Source organism: Xenopus laevis, chromosome 5L (genome assembly GCF_017654675.1).
Source record: "Xenopus laevis strain J_2021 chromosome 5L, Xenopus_laevis_v10.1, whole genome shotgun sequence".
Classification (NCBI taxonomy): domain Eukaryota; kingdom Metazoa; phylum Chordata; class Amphibia; order Anura; family Pipidae; genus Xenopus; species Xenopus laevis.
Window position 1 is genome coordinate 11387013 of NC_054379.1, and position 15044 is coordinate 11402056.

The 15044-nt window shown below is 43.6% G+C and overlaps 1 protein-coding gene across 1 annotated transcript; it reads right to left on the reverse strand.

Annotated features, from left to right (window-relative positions):
- Positions 1 to 1971: 1971 nt before the first annotated feature.
- On the reverse strand, positions 1972 to 9352 carry slc30a1.L (solute carrier family 30 member 1 L homeolog; the record flags this gene model as incomplete). Its single annotated transcript, NM_001087304.1, is given in 2 exon segments — positions 1972 to 3808; positions 8619 to 9352. Coding segments are annotated over 2 exon segments (1485 nt in total). The 3' UTR covers positions 1972 to 2918.
- Between the last annotated feature and the right edge of the window lie 5692 nt (positions 9353 to 15044).

Sequence of the window (15044 nt, forward strand, 5' to 3'; positions counted from 1 at the left end):
TTAAATATTTCAAAGCATACATTTATTTGCTGATGGTGGCAAAATCACTTTAGATTACATTCAGTGTATGAATCGCAGGAGTCGTCTCTAGGAGGTCCAAATAAGAAAAGAGCCAAGGGCTCAGCAAAACATGAGACATGTAGGAAGAGATCAAGATGGCAACAGTAAGGTGGCCATAGACATAATTACAGGAAAGATAGTTCATTTTAATACACACGTGTAGAGCTGTCAGATATACAGTGCCTTCAATGGCGCCCAATCAAAATTTTCCAGCCTGCCTGACGAGCCAACCGATATCCAAGTTTTCTGCAGATATCAGTCGGCTTGTCTTCCACCATACACGCACCGAATACTGTACAAATTTTTTTTTGTACGATATTATAAGTGCATCTATGGCCACCTTAATTCTTCAGACAACTATTGCCCAATATTCAGCCCTTTGACTGCAGTTGACGTACAACTTCCTCCACCTACGACCTAACTACAATTGAAGAATCAGATGTTGCCCAGTCCTACTTTAGACAAGAGAGGCTCCAACAAATTCTGTTTTGAACACCCAGAGCAACTAATTACACTCATGAAAACTTCTCCAATTACAAATAATCTCTTTATTTATGGTGGTCTACTTGCAATTTTGGCCTTTAAAGGAGAAATTAACCTGTGGGGGGAAAAAAAAGCCCCACCCCAGGTAGACTTTCCTCCCTCCAGGCTAACTATCGGTACCCCCCGGGGAAATGCCCCATACTTACCCCTCTGCGAAGATTCTTCCAGCGAAGTTCCACACGTCCCCTGTAAGCGGACTGCGAGATTGGTATTTCTGCGCATGCAAAATTACACGGAAATTGCCGACCTCCCAGTCAGTTTACCGAGGAGCCGGAAGATGGATGCGTGGAACTTTGCTGGAAGAATCTACGACGAGAGGTAAGTATGGAGTTTGGGGCATTTCCCAGGTAGGGGATTTTTTCCCCACAGGTTAATTTCTCCTTTAAGTTAGAGCTACAGTTGCACCCATATACTTCTTCAAGTCCATTACGAACAAGAATAACTATTTTAGCAGTGGGCAAAACTGGCAAACAGTATCTGTACATATACAAATAAATCAGTGCAAAACGTTTCATCCGGATTTATTTGACATCTAATGTTTGGAGTCTAAACTGATTTAATGAACACCCATTAAAAACAAACTTCAGAGAATGGCTCAGCGGTCCATCACGTTAGTAGTAGAATGTCACCAAATGTCCTATCATTTTGAGAAACCTTGACATACAGCTGCTGAAAAACGGTGTACAAAGGCAGAGCAACAGTACATTTTAATGTCCGAGGTTCTTTCACTTTCTTTTTGTGTTACTGGCCCTTCGGCATAGCATACCGGCCTACCTTAAAGGAGGTGGTTCCCCTTTAAGTATGTGATAGAAGCAACTTTTCAATTTGTTTTTTCTTCTTTTGAATTATTTTTTTTCTTTCAGTTTTAAATGGCAACCACTGACCCCCCCCATCTAAAAAACAAATGCTCAGTATGGCTACAAATTTATTGTTATTGCTACTTTTTAATACTTCAGGCCCTTTCCTATTGACGTTCCAGTCTCATGCAAATCAATACACGGTTGCTAGCGTGATTTAGACCCAAGCAACTAGATTGCTAAAATTGAAACTGGAGAGCTGCTGAACAAAAACCTAACAAAACAAACAAAAAACAATTGCAAAATTGTCCCACAATATCACTCTCTACCTTGTACTAAAAGTGAACAACCCCTTTAAGACAGTGCTAATGCCGGTCTACGATAGCTGTGATTTAAAGTCAAGGGCACGGCCTTCTGGCAAGTAGAAGGAGTAACTAGGATACCTGTCCATTGCACAGATGCAGGCGGAGCACATGTGCCGTTCAATAGGAATGTGACGTGCTGCACAAGGGATACCTGGGTACAATAAAAAAATAACAGCATGGCCCTCTGCAGAAAAAAAGATAAAACATTTTTTGGTTACTGGCCTTACAATTTGCCAATTGTGTTTTATTCTTTCGTTATTTTTAAACGACTCAGGACTATATTTACACTGCAACATAAAAAGAAACATGGCATGTGGTTTCAAGACTATACCAGGCTACTATTCAGCACCTTAAGCCACAAATAAAATGAACAATCAACCAACACAATCAAAAAGGGGTGCACCACAGCACGTCAATGGCGCCATGAGGTAATTGAGTTGTATGGGAAAAAAACTAAAAAATACATTTTACTTATAGAATTTGGTAACATTTACAACCAAAGAGGCATAAGCATGTCATAACTTGGGGAAATGGTTTATATTTTAATTGCACGAATCTACAGCAGCCCACAGAAATAGTTGTCATTTTTTGTGATTTCCAAGGCAGGTCAACAAAAGCTGCTGTACCAGTATGGCAGCATCAGCCATGTTGTATGTAGCTAGAAGGCAATAAGTTGCTGTGCAAGTACTGCGGCAACATGAGTGATCATCCTTCAGAACAAGAAGCAGCGAAGGCATATTAAATATCACTCATACACTGTTCAGCAAAGAGATGATCAAGGGTCAGCAGCCACCAGATATTAACTATGCCATCAAAACAGCCATAGATAAATTAAGTAAATAAAAAAAAATTAAAAAAAAGTCTCTAATAAGAGACTGCAAATACTACCCAATATGTATTTTTACACCATCAGTAGCGGCTGCGTGTGTTCTGGGCGAAGCAAAATATAAAATTGTAACAACGACATAAAAATTTCTATGCAATTCAATTCAATTGCAGTACAGTCTTGACAAGCGGAATTGATTTTAACATTGCTTCATAAAAACTAGCCAGTCCATGTTTCCTTTCACAGGGGTGTCAATCAAGTGTCCAAAAAGGTAAGAAAACTAAAAATGTCATGAAATAAAGCAACATTAGTCTTTTGTAATGGTCATCAAACAGAGGGCTCTACATTTATTTTCAGCTCACTGCTAGGCTTCTCGGAAGCATTAGTCCTCTTGGTTTTATTCTCAGGAGATTCGCTGATCATTCCTAGACTGGAGAAAGAGGCCGAGCCACAAACTGACTTCTTTCCTGAAACATTATTTTCAATGCTCCCGCAACACTGCTTTGGTGCACACTGAGTTCTGCAGGACAGTTCACACAGCGAAATCCTCGACCCAGATTCCACACTTGAAAATTCTGGTTGGATGGTAGTGGCGTGGATGCCTTCATCGTGAAAGAAGTCTTTAATACGTTTAGCCACGTCCATGTAAGCAGTGGGATCCTGGCATTTTATGTGCGCGGTGGCAATGATGCGGCTTTCCGCCAACTGCCAAACGTGGAGCTCATGGACGGCTTCGACTCCGTCTAGGTTTTTGAGTTTCTGCTTCAAGGACGATATGTCAATTTGCTTAGGAACAGTTTGCAAGAGAATCAGAGCGGACTCTTTCAGAAGCGGGTAGGTGGTGTACAGAAGTATACACACCATGATCACACATAAAGATGGATCCAGGTAAAGCACCCAGCAAGGTCCAGCAATTTGTATTTCTGGGGGTGGAGCACTGCTGTTTGGATGAATCGAGAGAGCGGAAACATTGGATTTTTTATCGCAGTGGTTCTCTACACAAGGATTTATGCAGTGCTCGTCTGAACAAGGGTTAAAAACCAAGTAAAAGATCAAAGCATTAAGCACCACGATAACGGAGCCCAGCGCATCTCCAAGCACATGCAGGAATACCCCACGCATGTTAAGCTGAGAACCATCTTCATGGATTTCTGGCAAGTTGTTTTCAACAACGTTTCCATTCACTCGAGCGTCTACTATATTCTCTGCCAAGGCATCTGTTAAAGAAAGAAAAAACAGGGATACAAATTAAATATTTCCCCTATTATTGCAGTGTGTGTTAAACTTCTAGGGATGTAATATTTTTATATACACGGACCAATGTACCATATAATGCCTCCTATGGTAACACAAAGCACAAAGTAGTTACATGATCATATAGAAGTAGGAGAAAGAGAAAAAAAGGCAACATAAGGAGAGAAAAATACTAGGAATGCCCCGGATCTATGATTAAGTTTGCGATTTGTAGAAACCCAACACTAAATTAATGCAAAAACTAAAAGGAATGATCCAAGCCTTTAACATTGTCCACTGGAGGTCTTGGATCTTGTTTAAAGTGTCGGTGGCACTGCACATGCTCAGTGTGCTCTGGGCTGCTGTTGAGAAGTGAAGCTTCAGGGAAATCATCAAGCGGAAAATTAGATTATATCTGTTGTAGAAGCCGGTGTACCATAACGATGCAGAACACACAAAATTCTGTACAGTGTGGAATTGGACAGTAAAGTAAATATAAGCATATTATAAAGTTTCCAGCCTACAATGTGAATCGCTGACACCTCAGTTAGTTACCCATTAAGCACTAAGTGGTGTGACTAAGGGAGAGGCTCAAAGTTGAACTTCACATACCAACAATTCAGTCACAGCACAGAATGCTTAGTAGGCATAACTGCACCTCTCTATAGCATTGGTCACTTGCACTTAAAGCTCCCCATAAAAGCGACGATTTTTCGGCCGACATCTGTCAGGAAATTGATCGTCCAGGTCAAAAAATCTTTGTTGGTCCCAGTGCAATCTATCTATGTTTGCAGGGCCAAGCAGGCAGCTCCCTTTTGTTTTCCTGGCAAATTGGTCTTTTTAGTTGATGGTCAATTCGAACGATCGTATGATCGTTCCGAGAAAATAGTGGTCTCACGATGAGTATCGGATCTTTTAAAAATCTCAACATCTATGGCCAGCTTAAGGCTACGGGTGGTTACAGATGGAAAGACATAACAGAATTGTATTGACTTTATTTACAGCCAATCTGATATCATGCTGCCCATGGTGCATTAGCACTTGGATTTCAATATGGATTTCCATACCCTTTGGGGGTAAACTAGGGGCAAACACTTAAGTTTACCGGTTAAGCATTACTGCACATGCAAGCAATGAGGGTTCAGATTTAAGGCAATTCTTTTGTGTTGGATGTGGTATTCAGTTTAACAAAATACAAAGCATAATTTGCCAATTTATATTTGAAGAAATTCAAAAATTCTGAAAAAAATAAATAGCATTCAGTTGTCTGGAGTTTTAAAGTCACATAGAAAAAAAAAAAGTTCTAGGATTTGGCCAAATCCTGAACCCAATCCTGGATTTGGTGCAGTTCAGACAACCATTCCCCCCCCCCCAAGATCCTATCCCTATTATATAGAAGGATCATCCCTCCTAGAAGCCCAGCTAATATACCCTGGTAGACATAGAGCCCAGAGGGCCCATCTGTAAACCCTGTGTATATAATCTCATTCATTCTAAACATTTCTAAACAGAAAAAAAAAATGAGAACAATGCTGTTTTAAAGGGGCGGTTTGCCTTTAAGTTAACTTTTAGTATGTTATAGAATAGATAATTCTAAGCAACTTTTAAATTGGCCTTTTTTTTTCTTTTTAAAGATTTGCCTTCTTCTCCTGACTGTTTCCAGCTTTCAAATGGGGGTCACTTCAACCATCTAAAAAACAAATACTCTGTAAGGGATCAAATGTATTGTTATTGCTACTGTTTATTACTGATCTATCTATTCAGTCATCTCCTAATCATATTCCAGTCTCTTACTTAAATCAATGCATGGTTGCTAGGGTAATTTGGACCCTAGCAACCAGATTACTGAAATTGCAAACTGGAGAGCTGTTGAATAAAAAGTTAAATAACTCAAAAACCTATAAAAATGAAAACCAATTGCAAATGGTCTCAGAATATCACTCTCTACATCATACTGCAAGTTAATTTTAAGGTAAAACTACACCTTTAACACAAAAAGTGCTGAGAGAGAGAGAGAGAGAGAGAGAGAGAGAGAGAGAGAGAGAGAGAGAGAGAGAGAGAGAGAGAGAGAGAGAGAGAGAGAGAGAGAGAGAGAGAGAGAGAGAGAGAGAGAGAGAGAGAGAGAGAGAGAGACAGAGAGAGAGACAGAGAGAGAGAGAGAGAGACAGAGAGAGAGAGAGACAGAGACAGAGAGAGAGAGAGACAGAGAGAGACAGAGACAGAGACAGAGAGAGAGAGAGACAGAGAGACAGAGAGAGACAGAGAGAGACAGAGACAGAGAGAGAGAGAGACAGAGAGAGACAGAGAGACAGAGAGAGACAGAGACAGAGAGAGACAGAGAGAGAGAGAGACAGAGACAGAGACAGAGACAGAGACAGAGAGAGAGAAGGTTGTGAAACCAAATCTGGCTTTAAAACCAAATCAAAACCCAGGGTATGTGGTTAGCCACAAGATGACAAGTCTTTAACCAGCAATTCATGCCACACTGCATTTCAGGAGCAGAGTAGGAACGAAACAAAGCCCTTCGTAAGTTTGATTATGAGGGCATTGATCACACGATATTGCAAGAAAAAATCATAAGAATCATAAGGGGTAGAGTGTGGATCTATGAAGGCATCCAGGAAAGAGAACGCATGGGCTTTGCTTACACAGGAGTTGCGCAAGTCGCACAGTCAACGTCAAAAGCACAAAACAGTATTTGTCATTTTGCACTCAGCCAAAAAGTCTGCAGAGAGGGAGCTGCTATTTTGCACTCAGCTAAGGAATGCCGAAGCTCTCGGCTCATTTTGCACTCGGTTAAACCCATCCCCGAGTCCAACCTATTCACTGAATTTAAGAGAAAGGGATTATCTGCCCATTATGCTTATTCAGCAAATACTCTTTTTTTTTTTTTTTGGATGACAAATGTCAAGTTACAGGGAAGTTTCCAGAAGCAGAAGGCAGGGACAGCTAGAAACGCCTGGGACATGCCATGTCTTGAATCCATACAAAGAACTAGAGGAATCGAATACACGTCATGAATTCTAAACTACATTCACTAAACTACTCTTAAGTCTTCGACTGCTAAAGGGTTAATTAGTTCCTCGATTACTTGGCATTTCCTCTGACCTACTTATCGTTTGTTTGTTTGTTTGGGAAGAGATGCGGTGTGTCTGTTGCCAGGCTGGGGCAGAACATTCTGAAGAACAATGGTCCCATACAGAACCAACCCAACAAGTTTAATGACATCTCAGATAGGGGTTAGTCTAGAACATGCCCCTCACTTGGTGGCAGAGACTCCCTTTCTGTCAAATAAACTGGCAATAAATGAGATGTACATTGGGGCTCCAGATACTATGAACCCACCTAATAACAGTTTCTTAGGGCAGAGACACGCAGCAATTCGGGGAGATTAGTCGTGGTGACAAATCGTTTGTTCTTCGGGGCGACTAATCTGCCCAAACTGCCTCCCCGCCGGCTAGAATGAAAATCGCTGGCGGGATGGCACTCGTTTCCTCGTGAGGCAACTTCAGAAAACGAAGCGCTCTGAGTGCCATCCTGCCGACGATTTTCATTATAACCGACAGGGAGATTAGTCGCCAGGCGACTAATCTCCCCGAATTGCAGTGTGTCTCTGCCCTTAGCCTATAGAGCCCAATGTCTACTTTCATGTCTGTGGATACAATGGTCCAATACTTGAGGTGGCCACACATGTGCAGAATAAAGCTGCCGATATTGGTCCTTTAGACCGACTCGTTAGCTTATCTGCCCATGTGTGGGGGCTCCCGACGGGTCCTCCCAGTCAATATCAGGCCAAAAATCAGACAGATATCAATCATTCAAATGTGTTTTTATTGTAGGATCCAGGACTGCATCGGCTAGTTGATGTGGTCCTTCGAACTGTCTGAGGCCATTCGTTAAATTGTAATCCGATCGTTTGGCCCCAGGGTTTAACGTTCGGATTCATCCGATATCCCCCAGTCGTTAGTGGGCATATTGGGTTAAGATCTGCTCGTTTGGCGATCTTGCCAAATGAGCGGATCTTATAGTGTATGGCCACCTTAAGCTGGAACTTTGGAGGATGGAATAGAAGGCCGGGGGCACTGCAATAGGTGGGTATATGCAAAGCTGAAGACATTTTGCCTTTTGAGGGATAAAATGGGCAGATGGGACATCACATTGCAAAATGATAGGACCAGCAGGGGACAGGATCATGCAGAGCTGGAATAACCTGCCTTAAGAGGGATACAATGGTCTGGTTGAAGTTGCATTAGGGGTTGGGAAGCACATGTGGCCTTGGGAAGATGGAAAGGAATGTTACATGTCAGTGGAGGATGGGAAGGATACAAGGAGCAGAAGGCATCAGCCATAAGTGGTGATACACAAGGAAATGAGAGGACTTTTAAGGATAAAAGAAAATGTAGGTGCCATGGGGGCAGCAGAAGTAGCTGAAGGGACCGGTCATTCCTGGGAATAAAGAGAGCAGTCCCCTGCCATGATAGGGCTTTAGAGGAGACCAGTGTCCTACATTAGGAGGGGATCCATGGAGCTGAAATGAGGAGGGGCAATGGGACCTGCAAGGGGTAGAGATGGAAGAATCCAATAGGACTTGAGTGGGGTGGAATAACAGGTGCTGAATAGACCAGGTTAGTTGGGAATAATGAATGGGTGGATGAAAGGGACTGGACCAAGTGCAGAGGGGACCCCACATTAGTGAGAGCAGCTCCTCGGGTGAATATAAGGGAGGAGTATAATGAATATAAATGAGGGAGGACCGATCCACTTGTGTATATGGGGGGGGTTAACGTGTCTCACCGTGTTTTCCCGGCGTCCCCTCCGCTCCTGTCGCCTGTGAGTTGCCGCAATTCTCCACCAAGATGTTGGTCTCCTCCCGGTCTATGTCCGCCCGTTCTCCCGCCGACCGCTCGCGGGGTCGGTGCGATTTCTTGGCTCCGTGCGAGTGTCCGTGGCCTCCCCCGTGGGAATGTCCGTGTCCTGCCCCCGCGCTGTCCCGGAACATACACAGACCTATGAGGTTAATGAGCAGCCCCCCGGCCCCGACCCCCATCACTACCAGCGGCTGCTCAATGGCCTGAGGCTCCGTGAATCGCTCGACGGCCTCCAGCACGATGGTGAAGCACAGGGCGGTGAGGAACACGGCGTTGACCAGCGCCCCCATCACCCCGGCCCGGATCCAGCCGAACGTGTTCTTGTCCGTCGATCGAGTCTTCTGGGCGAATCGCACCGCCACCAGCCCCACACACAGGGCGATGACGTCGGACAACATGTGGAAGGAGTCGGAGAGCATCGCCAGGGAAGCGGTCACGCGACTCACCACCACCTCCACCACGAAGAAGATGAAGGTCAGGGCCAACATGAAGAGCAGCCGCACCCGGTTAGACTCCCACATGATTCCCGCTCTCGCTACGAAACACAAACGGCCCTAAAGTCCAAAGGTGGCGGCGGCGGCGCTCGGTAACTTCCGCCTGTCAGGAGAGCGGGGGAGGCGAGCTGAGGGCGAGAAGACCGGGGACCGGCGGCGCAGGCGGCTTCTCTCTCACTGGGCATCGCTGACGTCCGGAGGAGGAAAATAACAGCAACTTTTGCACCCGAAACCCGTCTTTTCCACACGGAGCCAAGCCGGGGGGCGGGGCGCGTCCCCTGGACCACACCCCCTCACTAAGGTGTGATTGGCGGGGGCCAGAGTGAAGCTTCGTGCAGCCTAGCAACAGACGCCATTGCCGAAGCCGCGGCCTGCTCTCTCATTGGCTGAGGAGAACCGAGGGGTGACGGACAAGATGGCCCCTAATAACAATCCTCTCCTCAGCACATAATATTAGTCAGTACCAGAGAGATTGGACTGACAGAAATTCCGGCTCAGCTGTTAGTGAATCACACATTTAGTCTAGTGCTGTGAGATCCAAGGGGCTGAGGTGAAGCAACAGCTGGAGGGTGGGAGCAATCTGAATAAAACATCCTATTACTCGATTTGTCTGGCCCTTTCTGTTTGTTGTACTGCTTCTTCTGACTCCTGACACCTGACACAATGTAGGGAAAGCAGCTCCTGTCCAGCCGGGGCTCCTCATATATTGCTCCTCTCTGTGCAGCAGCTTGTGATCAAAGTTGCTTCTCTTTCTCACAGTTGGATTAGGCTTGAGGTGACAGCCCCAGTGGGCCCCACACACCCCAGTCTTTCACTGCGACAATAGAGACCTAAGAACCGCGTTATCCTCAGTACTGAAGTCATAGTAACAGGACACTAATCTGAAATCAAACCTGTTACTGACACTTTGTTCTTGGTGTTAATCCAGACTCACTTCTGACAGTTGCAACCGCCAGTAGCGCTGGTAACATGTGACTCTTCCCTCTTAGGTGGGCCTAGAGTTGCCACCTGTTTGGTTTTGACCCGAACAGTTCGGTTTTTGTAAGGCCTGTCCGGGTCTGAACTTTCTGTTCTGTTATGAAACCCGAACAATAATCTGGCCCAGGCCTGGACTGGGAGTCAAATAGGTCCTGTCATTCCAAGTACAGAGAAGCCCAAACTGCCTCCTACCAGCCAACTATATGGTAACTTTTTATGGAGCCGTACAGCAGCCCCTCTGACATTTGCCAGAACCCACAGATTGCCAGTCTGGGCCTAATCTGGCCGATACATGAAAAGCATTTAAATACTAAGATACTCACCTCATCATGGCTTATTATTTGTTATTATTGCAGATACAAAAAAAAAAAAGCAAATCAATCAAAAATAGGAAGGTTTTTTTTTCTAAATCAGCATCGCTGTATTTCAGAGCTTTCTGGATAACTGATTTCTGTATAATAGATCTCATACCTGTAATTAAAGGATTGGGCTTAATCATCAAGCAGAATATAGCTAGAGATAAGGTTGTCACATGTGTCGTTGTGAATCGGGCATCAACACTTTAAAACATTGAGAAATTGGATAAAAATCCAGCCAGTTGCATCTAAGTGATGCAATAACCTTGCCCTGGAGTCATAACTCCACCAACATCATTGTGCCCACCTCTGATGTCATCATGCCTGTTCCTTCATCACTGCTCCACCCCCAATGTTATCTGCCCGCCCCTCAAGTTCGGGTTTAGCCATCAGCAAAGCTGGCAACCCTAGGTGGACCCTAGCAGTACTGGCAGAGAAAGGGTTGTCCATCAATTATATCTTAAATGGGATAACTTACAAGGTACTGTTTTGCTATTACAGGGAAAATGGAAATTATTTTTAAACATTTTAATTATTTGGATAAAATGGAGTCTATGGGAGATGGCCTTCCCATAATTCTAAACGTTGTGGATAACGGGCTTTTGGATAATAGAGTCCATAATGTGCCGTATAGGAAGTGGTCATTACAGGGTTACATTGGCCTTCATCAGCCGGCAATGCCCATGTCTAACTCTGCCAACTGCCATCCTTGCTTGTAAATGGGAAAAGGTGGTGTCAGGCATTTTAAAGTGATACTGATATGTCCCTATGTAAATCTATAGGAACTATAAATACATCACACTGGACCAGCAGGAATGACAGGGCTCCATACTACTACTAGCAAAATTAGGATCCCATTGGTCACTTGGACCCTCGAGCTTGATGCCCCCCCTATGGTGGCTTAGGGCTGGAATATAAATGAAAACAGTGCCCTATCCTACTAACACATACCTCCCTACATTTTGGAAATAGAAAGAGGGACAAAAAAATGAGGCAGGTATTTTTTATCACACCCATTTCTGTGTTCATTTTACAAAATTTGGCAGGTTATGAAAGTTTGAACACATTTCTGTGGTTTTTATGTGTTATTAAAGTTTTGCTAATGAAGGTGAATTGCCCTTTAAGCTGCAAGTCAGTTTCCCCAAGAGACTTGTTTATCTTAAATTGTTACAGTTGATTCTTTGCTTATCTTTAATTACAAAAGTATTTAAGTGCACCTGCCAATTAAGCTTCAGAAACTTTGTATCTTTTTCTGGCTGTTCAGTGCAGGAGATCAAAGAAAAAGTCGGGACATTTCAGTAAAAATGCTGGACTGTGGGTTGAGCTGTCAAAATCGGGACTGTCCCACAAAAAAAACGGGACAGTATGCTAACGATCCCACTGTATCCAGCTCATTGTGACCGACACAACTGGCTCTCCCAAACCCGGGACGGCAGTAAGTACCGCTGGACTGTGGGGACACTTTATTTACAGGGAGAATATCATGTGAAATTGCTTCACTTTAGGTGATACTAAACAGGCAGTATAATAATTGCTACTTTTTGCATGATATCCTTATCCTACTATGAATTGCTTTTTGCAACCTAACTTTATATATCTCATTATAGGATTTTAGAACAGTGATATTTGAACTCAGAAATGTATTGGAAGGGCGGGGGGTCCCCAACAGCTGGAGATCTGCAAGTTACATCTTCATTTTTCCTGACAATCTTGTTTTAAAGAGTTGTGAAGATAAGATGACTGCATGCAACCCTGCTGTCAGCAATGGAAATGTGCCGAGGAAGATAAATGGAACAGGGCTCAGCATGAGCTTTATCTGAGGCTTTTGTCATTCTTGCTTGGGAGGATCACTGATCCAAATCAGACAATAGTGGACTCAAAAAAAGTAAAGAGCGGGTGCGAACCAATATATTAAAACATATGTGGCTTTATTGGATAATAAGCATTATCCAATAAAGCCACATATGTTTTAATACTGTATATATATATATATTACTTTTTTCCGGTTGAGTCCACTATTGTCTGATCTGGATCATTAGTCTACCGCGGCCAGAGCGGATTTTTTGGTCTCACCGGGGCGAATTACCCACGAGGACTCACACTCCTTTACCATAACGTTTCCTTTTTTTCTCAATTGTCTGCATGTTGGTCGGATCACTGCCTGCAAGGACAGTACAAAAAAACTGGTGTTTCTGCCAATGCACGCAGCATCAGTAACAGCATCAGCGTCTGATTTACTTGACAATGGGCACATGCCGTTAAAGCTACGCTGGAAGCAGGTCAAGGCTTCAGTAATTCCAGAGTTCATGTGCCCAGTTGTTCTCATTTCTTCAGAACAAGCTTATTGAATGTTTGCCTAAAATACAGTGTCACACAAGTATGAAGCGCTCACCTCCGTTTCTTTTCCCTTTTGGGACCAGGTGCTTGGCAGCCAATTTCCCACTCTGCCATGGGTTTCAATCATATGCAATATCCAACAGACCGCAGCACACTGACACGTTGTTTCTGTGAACTTTCTTTGTGATTTATTGGCTCATTTTCAGTAGACAAAATAATGCGAAGTTTCGAGTCACACAGGACTTTTTGTCAAGCATCAAAGTACAGTGTCAGACTGGGGTGTCCAGGGCTACTGTCTTAGGGCCCCTGACCCAGCTGCAACCTCTCTTCCGCCTCCCCTTCCTGGTGCGTACCTTGTTTCCTCTTCTCTGGGCCAGCAAGCAGGTCTGGGTCACCGGACCCACCATGTTTTTTCCCAGTGTCCTGCTGGCCCAGTCCAACCCAGCCAAAGTACCTTTGCGAAAAGTGTCAATGTAAACTCAATTGGATTACAGTGGGGTCTCCATACCCACACCTGGCCATGTCCCCCCATCCCTAATGGTGACCATGATGTTTTATTTTGTGTCCAGCTAAGGGCACTTGCCTTTATAAATGAGCCCTATGGTGTTATACATAGAATGCATTTTCTAGCAACATGCCACATCCCTACTATTCCAGTCTGGCCTTATAACAAATCCTTTACAAACTCTAGCCAGATACAGAACCTGATCTCAATTGGCATAATAGTGTAAGAATGTTTAGGAAGTGTAAGTAGGTGTAATATGGAAGCATCCCCAGGTACAAACTCCTAGGAGATCCCACAAGGAGGGCAGACAATGGAGAGAGCCAATGTTGGAGAGCAGTAGAGTAGGCCAGAGGAAGACTGAAGTGGATCCTGGGTTGGGGATGGGATTCATATTACAGGCCTTTTTGTTCTTTTCTACTCTTTGACTCTACTTGGACTCTTGGGGAAGTAATAGGAAGGTTAAAGTGGTGCACCATTACTTCTTGCAGTTGGAGGAAGACTAGAACGAAACAATTGTCTCTCTTCCCACTGCCAAGTTCATCCTATGTCCATGAGCTGGGAGGCAGCATATGTAGCAGTCATTTAACAAGTACCTTTCTTGAAGTAGAATTTCACTTAAACCTCACGTTTGGCATAAACAGAACTATACTAAATTGCTTTGCGAAAAGTTGTATTTATTTTTTTATTTTCATGATCACTTTTTTTTCTTACGCAGCTTTCAGACATGGAATTTGAACTGCTCTCTGGTTGCAAAGGTGTAATTACCCTCGCAGCCATAACAGCAATTGGAAATGTATAGGAGAGCAAAACCTGGCAAACTAAGAAAAATGAAAAAAGCTGAAGTGTTATCAGTTATCTGTATTTTGGTGTATTTTTAGTTCCAGGTTGGAAATAAGCAGAACAGGAAAGCTAAAAAAATATAGAACCCTAAACAATAAAATTGTGCTGAAAAGTTGCATTGAAAAGTGAACATGCCCTTCATTTATCAGTTTAAAGGACATATATACATTCTGTTATTGTAGAGCTAAGTATGAGCATTGGTGTGAGGAAGGATGGAAGAATTCATTATTTTTATATGTGGATTTTTAGGGAACTTTCCCAATGCAGGACAACAGTACATTATATTTTCAATTTTTTGTATTACTGTTCCTTTAAGGAGGCATTATGTTGAAATCCCTAGTGTGGGTGGATCAGGGTCAGTATTTGGGTGAAACAAGATGGGTGCTGGACTGAACAGGGGAGTTGTCAAAAAAATCACCCAGATGCAGATATGGGGAGATTGATGTCCCTAAAAATCCACATATAAAAATAATGAATTCTTCCATCCTTCCTCACACCAATGCTCATACTTCCGACTTCCAGGTTCCGGTTTTATAGTCTCACGTCTGCTCGCTCGCCCGCCCCTTTTGTGACATCATTGTGCGGGGTGGGTCGGCGTGTGTCTATAAAAGGACCCGGGAAGCGCTGGTGAGGGCAGGCGAGGGCTGGAGCAGGGTGGGTTAGGGTCGGGTGCGATTCAGGAAAACCCTGACCCGCACATCACTATTGCCTACGTTATAGTTTTAGAGAAATAAAGAAAATAACACATTTTAGTGGAAAAAATTTGATTTGTGAAATTCAAATGTTATTAAATAGGCCCCATACAGGTAAATTTATTCATTTTCGAGATTGCTGAAGTAAGA